The sequence below is a fragment of the Barbatula barbatula genome (assembly GCF_947034865.1).
Source record: "Barbatula barbatula genome assembly, chromosome: 7".
In the NCBI taxonomy this organism is placed as follows: domain Eukaryota; kingdom Metazoa; phylum Chordata; class Actinopteri; order Cypriniformes; family Nemacheilidae; genus Barbatula; species Barbatula barbatula.
In genome coordinates this window covers 36,996-53,559 of record NC_136770.1, presented here as the reverse complement: position 1 = coordinate 53,559, position 16,564 = coordinate 36,996, and the positions used below count along the sequence as shown (strand labels likewise).

General features: G+C 40.7%; 2 protein-coding genes across 2 annotated transcripts in view; one reads left to right on the top strand and one right to left on the bottom strand.

Annotated features, from left to right (window-relative positions):
• Positions 1-570: 570 nt before the first annotated feature.
• bmerb1 (bMERB domain containing 1) lies at positions 571-6,573 on the bottom strand. The gene is made up of 6 exons (XM_079460664.1): positions 6,349-6,573; positions 3,587-3,707; positions 2,596-2,669; positions 2,393-2,507; positions 2,011-2,072; positions 571-1,937 (listed from the first exon to the last, which is right to left on the bottom strand). The coding sequence occupies exons 1-6, from the start codon at positions 6,437-6,439 to the stop codon at positions 1,825-1,827; spliced, it is 576 nt and encodes a 191-aa protein (XP_079316790.1). The 5' UTR covers positions 6,440-6,573; the 3' UTR covers positions 571-1,824.
• A 2,648-nt stretch (positions 6,574-9,221) lies between these two features.
• mbd5 (methyl-CpG binding domain protein 5) overlaps positions 9,222-16,564 on the top strand; it is a 25,956-nt gene continuing 18,613 nt past the window's right edge. Inside the window, exon 1 of the mRNA XM_079459752.1 lies at positions 9,222-9,503. The gene's annotated coding sequence lies outside the window, so the exon portion shown is untranslated. The remainder of the gene's footprint in view (positions 9,504-16,564) is intronic.

The following is a 16,564-nucleotide window of genomic DNA, read 5'->3' as shown; positions in this document are numbered from 1 at the left end:
CAATAAGACGTGAAGCATCAGCAGGAAGAATGGGTCAACTGTGGGATCCTGACACACTGCCGAACGATACGTGTAAGTGTCAGTTTTATGTATTTTCTTTTTGTAAGCTAAACGCCAAGCTGTGGCATTTTGACAGTGTGCAACTTGTTAGAATCTGGATCAAGTAGAAAGCTATGCAGTAACGTTATGTTTGCGAGTGCTAATATAGCTAACAGCTTGTCCCACCATTGTTTTAGAAAAAAAGACAATATGACACGTTGCGCTCCACTTGAGTCCTTTAACGCTCGTTTTGTTGTCTCAACGGCTTATTAAAACGTAGTTCTGGATTTTTTTATCTTGTTTACTGGTCACCTTGTCACACAACAGTTTTTAAACATTGTTCTGTTTTTGTTACAGAAATGAGGAGGAGACAGCTTCCCACAACAGAAAGTTAATGGAGAGGGTTGGATTGTGTCCTCCCGGTGGTGTGGTTTTCAGATTATGACACGTTGCACGCTCTGTCTCTATTTGATTTTGGGATAATTTTTCTAAAACATGTTGATGCAGGTAATTGAATGCAAGAGACCATCAGAGACTTCATGTGTTTATATTGCATGTTTGAATAGCAAACTAAATCAGTATGAAATCATAATTGAGTCCATTTACTTGAATACATATTCCTGAACCTCTATTTCAAAGAAGAAATCATGATGGATGTGAGCAAAAGAGAAAAATCCGGAATCATTTTCAGCTGTTTACATTGTGTAAGTATCTGTTCTGTTTAAACTAAGACCAGTTATGGTTTTACAAGGGTTACAAGACGCTGCTAGTGACAGAAACTTAAAATATACTTTAACTATTTCTACCCTGTAAGGTTCCGATTCCGACACTAGTATCAGAAATGCCACGATACCACACAAACTTCTGGTAGTGGTATCGGTGAGTATTTGAAACCTTGTACCAATCCGATACCATTTCCTTAAACAGGACCTAGTTATGCCTGCTAGCTTTGCTTAATGCTGCAAATGGGAAATCACTTCTTCTTCTCTGCTCAGAGTGCAAACACATGAAGTTGTGCTGTGTCTTCGTCACAAGCAACCACTGTTTAGAGCAACGAAGAAGAAATGAAAATGTGTCCGTTGTTTAGCAGTATTTCAGAGTGGACCAACCAGCCAGTAAAACTGCAATTTAAGATAAAGAAATAATGTTACTGAAAAATCCTCTAGTTCTCTGTATGTCTTTGTTCATGTTTTATTAAGGGATCAGTTTGAAGCACATTCTATCAATTCCCTGATACCACACGTACATCTGGCAGATATCTATTTGATGTCTGCATTTTCATCTGCAAGACATCTGGCTGAAGCTGTTTGCTCATCTGCTCTACATCTCTGAGACGTCTGCTGTCACACCTCAAATAGACCTCTAGAAGATGTGTATGATTTAGAATGGGTGTACATATGCTCGTTCTAAGATGTTTAGCAGATGTTTCTACACAGCAGATGTTTCTCCAGATCTTTAGCAGACATCTTACAGATGTACCTGTGCTATCTGGCTTGACACAGGGCTAGTAGTGTATACAGATGGTATCGGATCAGTACTCCGTATCAGCCGCTACCCTGAGCCCAGGTATCAGAATCAGGAAGGGAAAAGGGGTATTGAAACATCTCTATTACACTGCACTATAATAACAGGAAGTTACCCATAATCCTCTGCTGTTCCTCCGCTAGATTTAACCTGAGTGGCTTTGGTGACGCAGTAAATTCAGCCAAACAAATAAAAATTCACTTAATATTACTTGGGAATCTTAACAACAAGAGCTGTGAGTCTTCGGCTGGTCTCACATCATCACATGATGGCACACTGAGTCGCTCCACAGCAGTCTTTAATGATGGCCACACTGGTCTTGGTGATAGAAGGTTTGTAGGGTGGAGGGTCTGTTGTTCTGGCCTTTGGACCTTCTGTTGTGGAAAGAGAGACAGTGACTGAGGTTTGATCATAAGGAATATTTCTGTGTGTGACTGCAAGTCTTACTCTGTATAACACTGAGCTTCTGTCGAAGAAACTCTGTCATCTCTTGGTCTTCCTCTTGCTCCCTGTTAGAGAAACAGACGCATGAAAATGTTTTAAAGAAGAAGTAAAGAAAAGACAGACGTCAATAATATAAGTTATTGTGTACCTAAAGTACAAAGTTCTGGTTCTCAGTCTAACACCGCTGTGACGGAGCAGTGTAGGCCGAGCAGATTAGATTTTTTTCCAGCAGCACATTGATGCTCTCACATCGTACAGTACTACCCTGTTCGTTAAATCAAGAAAACTGTTTCACTCCCGAGAGGTGAGATGCACAACCGCAGATGTGACAGACACGTGACTGGAAAGTTGTGTTAATTGTGATTTGAGTGTAAAAGCATCTGACCTCAGTCGCTCGACCTCTGCGTCATCCACCAGAAAATCTCTCTTCTGCACCAGCTGATGAATCTCTTGAATTAATTTCTCTTCTCTCTGACGATGCTTCTTTGTCTTTTCTGCGTCTGTATGATGGAAACAGATACACGGTTCAAATGTACAACCGTTTATCCATATGAATGTATGAATGTGTGTGTGTGTGTGTGTGGTCACCTGACATTGTTACAATCGTTCTCAGCTCTTGTTTTAGACTCACAATCTCTCTACAGAGCTGAATATCATCCATCCTGAAGCAAAGATGGAAAAACATCAGCTCAGTTAAGAGTTCATGGAAAATAAAACCATATTCTTCAAAAAACACTGTAATGTTCTCCCAAGTCTAATAAGAGCATTTGTTAAAGACAATACAAGTGTACAAACGTGTCGTCAAAATGTGATATGAAAACATCAACCAGAGACAGAAACTAAATTGACCTTGAATAGCTTGACTTGCAGAGTTTTGCATTAGCAGCACAAAAGTTAGGTTTAGGGTGTTAGGGGTGGGTTGTCAATAATCATGATATACTGTAAATAAACATGATTATTAATAGTAGTAATATAGTAAATAATTAATGTGTCAGTATCTGCTTGACACTTCAGCACAATGCGTGCATGGTGGTTTTACACCTGGTGAACATTTTGTCCTTCGAGTCACAAAGTTACAAACAATTGTTGAATAGTCAAGATTAACATTTCAATACGGATGTTGTGATCAAATATTTTGTGGTGTTTGCGGGAGTGTATGTTCCGTAGCTAACCTTACAAAACAATTACAAATTATATTTAATTGAATACATGTTAACAATGATTAGAATTAAAAGAATAACTGAACAACATTTGAGCTATCCAAATACAATGTGTAAATGATTAGAACACAAGTATTTTTACCAGCTAAAAAAACAGCTGGTTTTAAGACCATTATTGCCTCTTTTGCTGTAGTCTGTCAGTAGTAAATATCAGTTTATATTTCCAAACGATTAAATCCAGTGAGATTTTTGTTTGCCCAAGGAGTCTTTTTTTTTACTGGGTTACTGAGGACAGTTGGACCCTCACAAATAAAAGGAACAGATTGTCAATCGATATGAAGGAAGTGACATCACTGCTGAGGATGAGTCATTGCTGATGTATTTCCTGCTTGAATCACTGAGCACAAGCAGTTACTCACATGAAGCGCAGTTCAGATTCACGTCTCACCAGCACCTCCCTCAGGCGCTGGACCCGAGCCATTTCTGCCTCGATCTCATCTGGAGACATGGAGCTCTCCGCCATAGACACATCCATCTGGCCTTGGGGACAAACAGATGGCGAGTGTTTGTGTGTGAACAAAGCCACCGCATCATTTATTTATTGTGATTATGTCATATTCACAGTTACTGTGATGACCTGTGTGAATGTATTGTGAGGAAAACAGCAGTAACATTTATTGCGGTTGTGAAGTTGTTAAATAATTGTTACTGCTGTTTTCCTCACAATACATTCACACAGGTCATCACAGTAACTGTGAATATGAGCCAAACAAACATAGGACATACAACCTTAACACAATTTATAATCACAATAAATAAATGATGCGGTGGCTGCAAAACTATTCTACCTAAAATCACTTACAGGTATATGTAAGAAATTGAGAATATCATGAAGAAGTTATTTTTATTTTTTTAATTCTAAAAAGCAAACTTTCTTATATTTGGGATTCACGTGACGTATTTCAAGAGTTTTTTGTGTTAATTCTGATGGCTACGACTTCACACGTTTTAAAGGGAATGGGTTACAGCTGTCACAGTCCTAGAACCAAGTAACTCCTGAACGTCAAGTCAGCTTTATTTATATAGCGCTTTTTACAATTGTCATCTTTACACAGTAGCTGTACAAGAAAACATTGACTATAAGTAAAACATAAAAGCTTATGCAAGTCAAAACACAGGTCAAATATCAGACACACTATAAATTCCTATATGCAGTGTTAATGAAATAAGACTATCAAATTCTAGCAGCCCCCCCGGCCAGGCAAACAGTGAAAAACAGTCTGCAAACGGTGGCGAGGAACCCAAAACTCCATTGGAGGAGAAAAAAAACCTCAGAGGGAAACCAGGACTAACCAGGGGATTCCAGTTCCCCTCTGGCAAAAACTGCTGCCTCTGCACAAGCTCGACAGTGCGCTGCACAACAAGGCAAAATAAAAAAAGTTTGATTTAAAATTATCATTAATAATCTAATAGCGGCTGAACTTTTGTAGAGTCACCACGTCCTTTAAACAGCTCTATCATCACAGCATTTGTCAGGTCTGGGTATGGATTGCGCCCTGCCCGCCCGGTAACCTTGGACTGCGTGGAACAATGAGACAAGACTGGCTGAGAGTAGAGTACTGTTCTACTGTGATGGACTGTAATACGTGAGTAGTTCACAAGTAGTGAGGAGTATACCTCTAATTTAGTTTTCTTAAAGTTGCGCTCCATTTTTCGTGCCGCTTTCTTTGGAGCCTGAGTGTGTTCATTATTCCACAGTGTCGGTCTGTCATTTTTAATCTTCTTTAAGCGCAGAGGAGCAACTATGTCTAGCGTTTCCGAGAAGGTGGCATTAATATTTTCAATGGTAAAGTCAAGATCTTTAACGTTATTACTCATGCTAGAGATTTGAGACAATTCAGGCAAATTATCAAGAAACGCACCTTTTGTAGTCGAAGTTATTGTTCTACCATATTTGTAAATTTTGATTTGCTACCATAGGGTAGTAAAGCAAGCATGATACCAGATAATGATCCGAAATGTCTTCGCTCTGCTGAAGGATTTTTACTTCGTCCACATTTACACTGTGAGACAGTATTAAATCTAAAGTATGATTACGAAGGTGAGTGGGTCCTGACACATGTTGTCTCAGACGCATTTCACCTGCGCCAAAGAGAAAAAGAACTAATGAAAGTCAATTTAACATTTCATTTACAAGTCATTGTCCCAGAGTCTGTATCGGTAATTCTACAAAAGAAGCTTCAAGCAGGTATTGAGTGCACCATGTAACATACTTTGGACATCTTGAACATTTCTGTTTTGTAAACATATGAATATTTTCATTCATCTCTGAGGAAATATTTACATTTTCTTGAGAAACTGGATTTGAATGTTTTTTAGCAGTAAATCGTTGCCACCAGAATAAAAAAAAAACTCTTGAAATATTTCACCTTGTGTGTCATGGATCTAGAATATAAGCAAGTTTGGTTTTTGGAATTAAATTACAAAAGAAAAAGAACTTCTGATAGCACCTGTTTAAAATGATTTGACTTAATCTGTCTTGTGCCTGAATTGACAGAATATCATAGATGATGGAGTCCAACATTTCTTTAATAAGCATGACAAATAGAGACGATATAGTGTGTTAAATCCTTTTCTTGCTCTAAGCAGAAGATTCTGGTTCGGAGACGATCTATGAATGTAGAACATGTCAATATATGATCCCATATAATGTATAAACACAGTATACTGTATATGGCTCGTTCATCTGTCATATTCTCTGAAGCTTTCTTTTGATTCATACGTTTTAATGACTTCGATGTCTCAATGAGATCCATTCTGGGTTAAGGTTAGCACACTTGAACATGTTGAAAAATCACATTTTACATGATTCATGCATGTAGCATGAGCACAATACGCATTCAACCGTGCGCGTGTAGGAATGCTCGACCCAACCCACCCGAGATGCTCTGACGTCACGAGATCACAAAAATCATAACTTAGTGAAGATGTCGTCACAGTATTTGAGCTCTAATGACACGTTCAGCTCTGTGCTGTCATTGGTTACATGCAAACTCTTCTACAGTAATATTTAATCAAATCAGATCTGATATCAGATAATAACGCTAACAGTATGTCCGATAAATAAGCGTGAAACAATATCTGATGATGTCTGATATGAGAGGAATATGTGATCAATCACCTTTGTCGGCGCTCCTGCTGGTCTCGCGCAGCGCGCCATAGCTTCTCATCGTCCCCTCGCGCTCACAGACCACTTTCTTTAATTCCATCATTAATGTGAATGTGTCAGATGTCTGATTTCTTTGAGTCTGATGGCGGTCTCGTTGTTGTGATCACGCGGATTTGTCCAAATCTGTGGAGATAAACATGATTGTGACGGAATCAATCTATGTGACGTCACCAGGATGAGGGATGCAGAGCGCATGCGCAGAAACAAACCAGTCCTGTGAAATGTGAGTAAACCGTTTCAGATGTTCAAGCAATTCAAGTTCCTAACCCTAACCCTAACCTTGATTTATGAAAACGTTACAAAAACGTGTCAATGTTAAGCCACATTATGGTTAGTCTCCATATTTGTTAACGCATTTTGTTTTCAAGAGTTAGGTTAGTGCAGTTTATAACAATCATGCAAAAGGTTACTAACAGTGACACGTTTTTATTTCTTTAGTGCCGTCTATTCATTTGTTTTTTTGATGGTAGTGTAACAACCAAATGAAGACGAGGAGGTCTTGTGAAGTCCATCTCTAACTCTTATGAAGCATCTGATGCAGTTAATGATGACGTCAGACCAGAGAACAGGCAAGAGCTGCGGAGCTGTAGATCTCCAGGAGCTATATGATGCATGTTTTCTGTAATAAGGTAATAACATGACAGTATGCACTCAGCTAATGTGGTAAATAAATATAATGTAAAGAATATATTAATATGACACTTTATGGCTTAGGGTTTATTTTACTTTATATATCACACCTATACATGTATATGATTATAATGGTTTTTAAATGTGCCACATAAATAAACTGACCTTGACCTTTACAAAATCTTTGTTTCAATTAGTTACATTATAATTTGAATTAAATACATAATGTAAAATATGGCAGTAATATCAATCAACAGTATTGTATTGTGAGTATTCATTTAATCATCTGGCAGATGCTTTTATCCAAAGCGACAAACACTGCACATTTGTTTCTGATTATGTGCAAAACCCTGGGATCAAACCCATGACCGTGGCGTGGCTAGCGCCTGCTCTTATTACTGAGCTACAGGACAGCACAAAGTCCTGCACAATACTGACATCCGAGAGCTTTCAGGCTCACAACCCAGGTGCGCAAGCGTAGTGATGCTCTCATGAACTCGTTTCGTAGACTGACGGGGAAGAGTATGTTGATGTAAGTCCTTATTTTGGTTTCTTTTGTGCACTTTTGCCGCTTCATAAACATTCAATTGAACCACTGTGATCACATGGAGTATTCTAACCCTGTCTTTAGTACTTTTCTGGACCTTGACAGAGAGAATTGCCATGATGTCCACGAGGAGGCCTGGAATGTCTCATATATCATCAAATACATCGTTATTGGTGTTCTGAAGACGTTTTATACCTGTAGAGCATGCCGTGGGTGAGTAAAAACATTTAGGAAGGATTTCACAAACCTGTCCTCGAGAGATACCTTCTATTTGCAAAAGGGAGCAGTCTTTAAGTGGAAAAAGCACAGATTTTTCCCAGATTTCTGGCCTTCCTGAAAGATGTGATGGTTGATGAGCCCAGTTGAATGGAGAAGTTGTGATGAGTGTTTGTGTCGGCCGGGATTACAAGCAGTTCTGATTTTGCAAGGTTCAGCTGCAGGTGATGGTCCTTCATCCAGAGCGAGATGTCGGCTAGTCAAACAGTCAAATCGTCAAGCTGAAATGACCCGTGGAGTTGTGTATCATCGGCAGCAGTGGTAGGAAAAGCTATGTTTCCAAATGACAGAACCTTGGGATGCAAATTCTGTTCCTTTTTTCCAATACCAAAAAACATTTTGAATTTCTCACTTTTTTGAATTTTGAAATCTCACTCGAGGCTTACTTCGTCATTTAGCGCAAATTAAAGATTTCCTCAATTTATTTTTCTTCTACCCTAAGTTTTCCTTGGTTAATGGTTGCTGTTCTAATGTCAAACTTCATTAATTCCCAGTATTTGCCAAATACATTTTCTACACACACACTTGCAAAATATTTTCCAATAATTTGTTTAAATTGTATCCTAAAGCCTTCTTTTGCTATTTAATTATCCGGAACCATATTTATGACTATGAATATTCCTTTATGACCTGTCATTACACCTGGTTCTATCAGGACAGAGGTCAAATAATTCATTATATTTCTAGACACTAACCAATAGTCAATACGAGAGTGCAGTGAAGAATCCTTATTACTACATGTATATTCCTACCTGTATGAATGTATATATATATATATATATATATATATATGTTATAGCTAATCTTGAACATACATTAACCAATTCACTAGCAGGACCAGGATTTCTTTTAGGATGCCACCTATCACAGGTTACATCAAACATTGTATTCAATTCTCCTCCCCAGATCACTGTGGTCAAAGGATAAATAGACTCAATTTGTGAAAAAAGTATATAGTTGTTGACCTTATTATTAGTGGCATAACAGTTAACTAAAATAAATGGTTGATTATCCTTTACTGTCATCAGTATTATCCATCTTCCACAATCATCTTTCTCATAAGTAGGCTAGTACCCGCCCTGTAAATCTGTCGGGTAAAATAGCGACCCCTGCCGAGCGGTTACTGCCACATGACAACCGAATCTCTTTCCCCATTGACTTTTCCAAACTGTAGCGTCTGAAGAACATGCATGTGTTACACAGAAATACGCACTTTCCCCTTTGCAATATAAAAACAAAGCTCCTCTCTTTAAAACATCACAAAGACCTCTGGCATTCATTCTAACCTAACTACACGCATCAACTCTTGTGCATGACGTGTGTCCCGTCATGCCCAGGTGCATTGTGGGTGCTGTCAGTGGCGCATGCGCACGGGGGAGCTCCATCTTTCTATCGCGAGCGCAGCAGAACAGCGGATGTGTTGATGCTTTCAGTCGTTGTGTTTTTATTTTTAAATGCCCAGAGTCGATACGAAATCAAGCCAAACGGATTCTTTCTCTGTTATTACCCGCCCGGGAGCTGAAGGCGGACGGAAATGCGGCGTGAGGCGGGTATTATGAGGTAGATTGAGCGCTGCTGCTGCTGCGCTTCGGCCGCGGCGACACATTTGAGTGTAAATTCGCTGAAAGAGTGTTTCCGGCCCGCACGCGAGCAGGTGAGTGTGTGCGCTCCGCGTTTTACGTGAATGTTTCTGCTGATTGTGTGTTTGTTACGTTTAAGTCGCACTGGGTTAGCAGTTAGCACTGTGTGCGTGCGCGCGCCCGTGCGTGTGACACTCTCTATCTCTATCTGTGTGTGTGTGTGTTGAGCTGCGGGCCGGGTTCAGCTGTTTGCGGGTCTGATCTCAGGTTCAGCTGTTTGCGGGTCTGATATCAGGTTCAGGTGTTTGCAGGTCTGATCTCAGGTTCAGGTGTTTGCGGGTCTGATCTCAGGTTCAGGTGTTTGCGGGTCTGATCTCAGGTTCAGGTGTTTGCGGGTCTGATCTCAGGTTCAGGTGTTTGCGGGTCTGATCTCAGATTCAGGTGTTTGCGGGTCTGATATCAGGTTCAGGTGTTTGCGGGTCTGATATCAGGTTCAGGTGTTTGCGGGTCTGATCTCAGGTTCAGGTGTTTGCGGGTCTGATCTCAGGTTCAGGTGTTTGCTGGTCTGATCTCAGGTCCAGGGGTTTATGAGGTCTGATCTCAGGTCCAGGGGTTTGCGGGTCTGATCTCAGGTTCAGCTGTTTGCGGGTCTGATATCAGGTTCAGGTGTTTGCGGGTCTGATCTCAGGTTCAGGTGTTTGCGGGTCTGATCTCAGGTTCAGGTGTAAGAGGGTCTGATGATCTCAGGTTCAGGTGTAAGAGGGTCTGATGATCTCAGGTTCAGGGCTTTGTGAGGTATGATCTCAGGTTCAGGGCTTTGTGAGGTATGATCTCAGGTCCAGGGATTTGTGAGGTCTGATCTCAGGTCCTGGCGTTTGTGAGGTCTGATCTCAGGTCCAGGGGTTTGGGAGGTCTGATATCAGGTCCAGGGGTTTGGGAGGTCTGATATCAGGTCCAGGGGTTTGGGAGGTCTGATATCAGGTCCAGGGGTTTGGGAGGTCTGATATCAGGTCCAGGTGTTTGGAAGGTCTGATCTAAGGTTCAGGTGTTTGCGGGTCTGATCTCAGGTCCAGGTGTTTGCGGGTCTGATCTCAGGTCCAGGGGTTTTTGAGGTCTGATATCAGGTTCAGGTGTTTGCGTGTCTGATATCAGGTTCAGGTGTTTGCGTGTCTGATATCAGGTTCAGGTGTTTGCGTGTCTGATATCAGGTTCAGGTGTTTGCGTGTCTGATCTCAGGTTCAGGTGTTTGCGGGTCTGATCTCAGGTTCAGGGCTTTACGGGTCTGATCTCAGGACCAGGGTTTTGTGAGGTCTGATCTCAGGTCAAGGGGTTTGTGAGGTCTGATCTCAGGTTCAGGTGTTTGCGGGTCTGATCTCAGGACCAGGGTTTTGTGAGGTCTGATCTCAGGTCAAGGGGTTTGTGAGGTCTGATCTCAGGTCAAGGGGTTTGTGAGGTCTGATCTCAGATTCAGGTGTTTGCGGGTCTGATCTCATGTCCAGGGGTTTGTGAGGTCTGATCTCAGGTCCAGGTATAAAAAAAGTATGATCTCACGGTTCAGGGGTTTTTGAGGCCTGATCTCAGGTTCAGATGTAAGAGGGTCTGATGATCTCAGGTTCAGGTGTAAGAGGGTCTGATGATCTCAGGTCCAGGGTTTTGTGAGGTCTGATCTCAGGTTCAGGTGTAAGAGGGTCTGATGATCTCAGGTCCAGGTGTAAGAGGGTCTGATGATCTCAGGTCCAGGGTTTTGTGAGGTCTGATCTCCGGTCCAGGGGTTTGCGGGGCCGATCTCAGGTCCAGGTATAAAAAGGTCTGATCTCAGGTTCAGGTTTTTGTGTGTCTGATCTCAGGTTCAGGTATAAAAGGGTCTGATCTCAGGTTCAGGTTTTTGTGAGGTCTGATCTCAGGTCAAGGTGTTTGTGAGGTCTGATCTCAGGTCAAGGGGTTTGTGAGGTCTGATCTCAGGTCAAGGGGTTTGTGAGGTCTGATCTCAGGACCAGGGTTTTGTGAGGTCTGATCTCAGGTCAAGGTGTTTGTGAGGTCTGATCTCAGGTCAAGGGGTTTGTGAGGTCTGATCTCAGATTCAGGTGTTTTTGCGGGTCTGATCTCATGTCCAGGGGTTTGTGAGGTCTGATCTCAGGTCCAGGGGTTTGCGGGTCTGATCTCAGGTCCAGGTATAAAAAAGTATGATCTCAAGGTTCAGGGGTTTTTGAGGCCTGATCTCAGGTTCAGATGTAAGAGGGTCTGATGATCTCAGGTTCAGGTGTAAGAGGGTCTGATGATCTCAGGTCCAGGTGTAAGAGGGTCTGATGATCTCAGGTTCAGGGTTTTGTGAGGTCTGATCTCCGGTCCAGGGGTTTGCGGGTCCGATCTCAGGTTCAGGGCTTTACGGGTCTGATCTCAGGACCAGGGTTTTGTGAGGTCTGATCTCAGGTCAAGGGGTTTGTGAGGTCTGATCTAAGGTTCAGGTGTTTGCGGGTCTGATCTCAGGACCAGGGTTTTGTGAGGTCTGATCTCAGGTCAAGGTGTTTGTGAGGTCTGATCTCAGGTCAAGGTGTTTTTGAGGCCTGATCTCAGGTTCAGATGTAAGAGGGTCTGATGATCTCAGGTTCAGGTGTAAGAGGGTCTGATGATCTCAGGTCCAGGTGTAAGAGGGTCTGATGATCTCAGGTTCAGGGTTTTGTGAGGTCTGATCTCCGGTCCAGGGGTTTGCGGGTCCGATCTCAGGTCCAGGTATAAAAAGGTCTGATCTCAGGTTCAGGTTTTTGTGTGTCTGATCTCAGGTTCAGCTATAAAAGGGTCTGATCTCAGGTTCAGGTTTATGTGTGTCTGATCTCAGGTTCAGCTATAAAAGGGTCTGATCTCCTGTTCAGATGTTCACAGGTCTGATCTCAGTTTGGGGTTTTTGGGAGGTCTGATCTTGGTATGTCATGTATGTGCTATAGCTGATGTTCACACCCACGTGTGAGGGATCATTGTGGCATTCATTTAATAGTTTGGTTCATCTCTGCAGGTTAGATGTTTTTTGTGATTGGATCAGAAGCGCACATGCGTGTCACTGATTTCAGAGATTGATTTACACAATTCAAGTTTCTAAACACTTAGTGAGTTTGACTGTCTCATAAATGAACATCATGTGTAACAGAGAATTGCATACAGTGTGACATACTTTCCTCATCATGTAAACGCAAACAAACACAGTCATGTTTTGTTAACGTTTCACAGCTGACTCTGTGGTTTAAACGAATAGACACTGTTGATTATGCAGTGAATGACCTCTGACCTCTTTAAGATTAGACATCGTTGGAGTATTTGTGTATGATCACATCTGTGGTGTTTTTGTGTAGTGGTGGACCGTAAAGAAGTAAATGTAATTCGTTACTGTACTTAAGTAGTTTTTTTGTATTTCAATTTTTGGAGACTTTTACTTTAACTCCACTACATTTCAAAGTCAAATATATTACTTTTCACTTCACTACATTTTCAAAATCAGTAGTTCCTTTTTATTTATTGGTCAGTAAAAACTTAACTGGTAAACGAGCCACCAATCACAGTACTTTGCGCGCTTTGTTTTGAACTTTTGCTTTGCCCCTGTTGTCGCCTTGTAACGTTATCTACTTAGCGCAAACATACGATTCAACATCACAAAAGATTCAGTGCAACTGTATGCAACAGCATAACATTTTGACTGCCAATGTCTTTATAAGTTAAATCATGGAAGAAAAAAATCTCAGAATCTAACTTGCCACAACACCCATGGCCTTACGTGATTCTTTTAAAATTGTTGAAAAGAACGAGTCTTTCATTTTGAAGTGCCTTCTCTGAGTGAAAAGAATGAGAGAGGAGGAATACACCTGTCTCATTTATCAGGAATGAAGATGGGCTAGATACTTACATAACCAACAATCTGCTTTCAAGAATTAAAGTTGGAGAAATGTCTGATTACTTAGCGAGAATGTGCTGTAATACGGGTTAGTGAATCCACTTACATTAGTACATATTTGCTTTTACGATCCTTTTGTTCCATTAAAAGTTTAAATAATAACTTGGATTACTGTTACAAATAAATTTTAAACCGAAACTGCTCTCAAGTCCTGTTATTTAATTTTGTCCTAAAGGAAATTGTTTGGCTTCAAGGTTTTGGGCTTATGAAAATTTAAATAGACATCAGTGTCTGTCTGACTAATTAATGTAATTTTATTAATAGATTGGTGTGCCAAGAGTGACGTAAGAGTTTTCACATAGACTGAGTTAGGGCTGGGCCATTTTTCCGATTTTTTTCGATAAATTCGAGTTTACGTTTTAACACGATTTAATTTTTGTTAAATCGAGACATCGAGATTTAAAAAAAAAGTTTATCATGCACATCCAATTAGATACGTTGGAAATACTTGTCAATACCACTTGATGGCGCGCTTGAACGCGTCTCAACCGCTCACTCAGTGAGAAATCAGTAACGTAGAAGTTAACGACTAACATCATGGAGACGCCTGGCTCTTCGCATCAGGATGATCTTGTATCAAAGAAAGGTAGTGATGTTACTTCAGTGATTTGGAAATGGTTTGGATTCAAACAAACTTTCGTCAAATGCAAGATATGTCGAAAGTCAGTTGCAACCGGCAGTGGCAGCACAACTAATTTGTTTCAGCATTTGCGACAGAGACATTAGGCTGAATGGCTCGAATGCACAAAATTAAGAGATGAAAACAACACAGTCAGCCACCCAAAGACGACAGATACACATCGAAATGCACAACGCCAGGTTTCATTAGCGGCATCATTTTCCAACGCCATTGCATATGATAGAAAGTCACACCGATGGCAAGAAATAACAAATGCTGTGGCATTTCATATTGCAAAGGACATGGTTCCCATGCACACCGTGGAAAAGCAAGGGTTCATAAATATGCTACACGCCGTTGATCCAAGATACAAGTTACCAAGCCGCAAACATTTTACAGAAGCCGCAATTCCCCGAATGTACACTGAAACACGCGAAAAAGTGTCGGAACAGCTTTATAGCGCATCTTTTTTTTCCACGACGACTGACCTGTGGAGTAGTCGTACTCTTCTGCCATACATGAGCCTCACTTTTTTTAATTAAACTATAGTTGCTTTTATTATTCAATCATATATTTTGCAAAGTTGTACTTCTACACCTTCTTGACCACTGTAAAGTACACTGAAAAAAAACAACTAGGCACAATAAAGAAATGTTTTAAAATACAAAAACTTTCCTTATTTATGTTTTTTTACTAAATTACTAATAAAGAGAATGTTATTTCAGTACTTTATTGTTTTAGTTATGTTTTAAGTTGACTAGTTAAGCAAAAACGAAAAAATCGAAATCGTGAATCGGTCAAATGTTCAGAAAAAATCTAGATTAGATTTTTTTGCTAAATCGCCCAGCCCTAGACGGAGTTAAGCAAGAGTCTTGTGACAAAAATGATAATAGGACATTATAGCCATAAAAACTAATCTTAGTACTTGGATACTTGAGTACAATTGAAGGCAAATACTTTTGTACTTTTACTCAAGTGAAAGTTTAAAGGCACCACTTCTACTTTTACTTGAGTAATAGATTAGCTTGGGTATCTCTACTTGTACTCAAGTACATGGTTTGTGTACTTCGTCCACCACTGATATTAGTGTAATATCTTTAGTGGTCCATGAAAAGAAGTGTGATTTTTTTTTTAAATGTATTTATTGTATTCAACAGACACACACCAAACTCCCAAACACACACACACACATCCCCACACACCAAACACAAACACACACATACCAAACAGACTAAACACCCTATCCCACACTAAATACAACACACACGCTACACGCCACACACCAAATACACACACACACCACACACACCAAACACACTAAACACCCTATCCCACACTAAATACAACACACACGCTACACGCCACACACCAAATACACACACACACCAAACACACTAAACACCCTATCCCACACTAAATACAACACACACGCTACACGCCACACACCAAATACACACACACACCACACATGTCACACACCAAACACCCTATCCCACACTAAATACAACACACCACACACACGCTACACACCAAATACACACACACAACAAACACACTAAACACCCTAACCCACACTAAATACAACACACACGCTACACGCCACACACCAAATACACACACACACCACACACACCAAACACACTAAACACCCTATCCCACACTAAATACAACACACACGCTACACGCCACACACCAAATACACACACACACCACACATGTCACACACCAAACACCCTATCCCACACTAAATACAACACACACGCTACACGCCACACACCAAATACACACACACACCACACACACCAAACACACTAAACACCCTAACCCACACTAAATACAACACACACGCTACACGCCACACACCAAATACACACACACACCACACATGTCACACACCAAACACCCTATCCCACACTAAATACAACACACCACACACACGCTACACACCAAATACACACACACACCAAACACACTAAACACCCTAACCCACACTAAATACAACACACACGCTACACGCCACACACCAAATACACACACACACCACACATGTCACACACCAAACACACTAAACACCCTATCCCTCACTAAATACAACACACCACACACACACACACACCAAACACACTAAACACACACACACCAAACACCCAAACCAAATGCTTGTTTATGAGCATTAAATAAAGAGATGTTTATCACACCTCTTCTGTGAATACTTGACTGTCTAATGAAAGAAGAGTACACTAACTTTCTCTCTTCTCTCAACAGGTGTTGTTCTGGCTTTTGTTGAAACTAGTATCTTTGTATTAGCACCTATTGTACTATTGCTCTTCATATGATATATCACTTATTGCTCCCTGAACTCTCTGTAAGTCGCTTTGGATAAAAGCATCTGCTAAATGACTAAATGTAAATGTTATCATGCTGCTCTCCCTTTAAGAGATCACATGTATTTTGTTTCCCTGCAGTTTTCATTGAAAGCAAACAATAATGGATTTAACAACGTGATTAAGAGCCTATTCGCTAAATAATCAAAGCTTAGTAGTTGTTTAATAAAAATAGCATCAAAATGAATTAGA

What these genes read in the sequence shown, in the direction of transcription:
- bmerb1 (XM_079460664.1), bottom strand. Translation starts at nt 6,439, where the DNA reads ATGATGGAATTAAAGAAAGTGGTCTGTGAGCGCGAGGGGACGATGAGA. An exon ending in CAGCAGGAGCGCCGACAAAG is followed by an intron (nt 3,708 to 6,348) that starts GTGATTGATCAC and finishes TTTGTCCCCAAG; the next exon opens with GCCAGATGGATGTGTCTATG. An exon ending in GAATCTGAACTGCGCTTCAT is followed by an intron (nt 2,670 to 3,586) that starts GTGAGTAACTGC and finishes TCTTTGCTTCAG; the next exon opens with GATGGATGATATTCAGCTCT.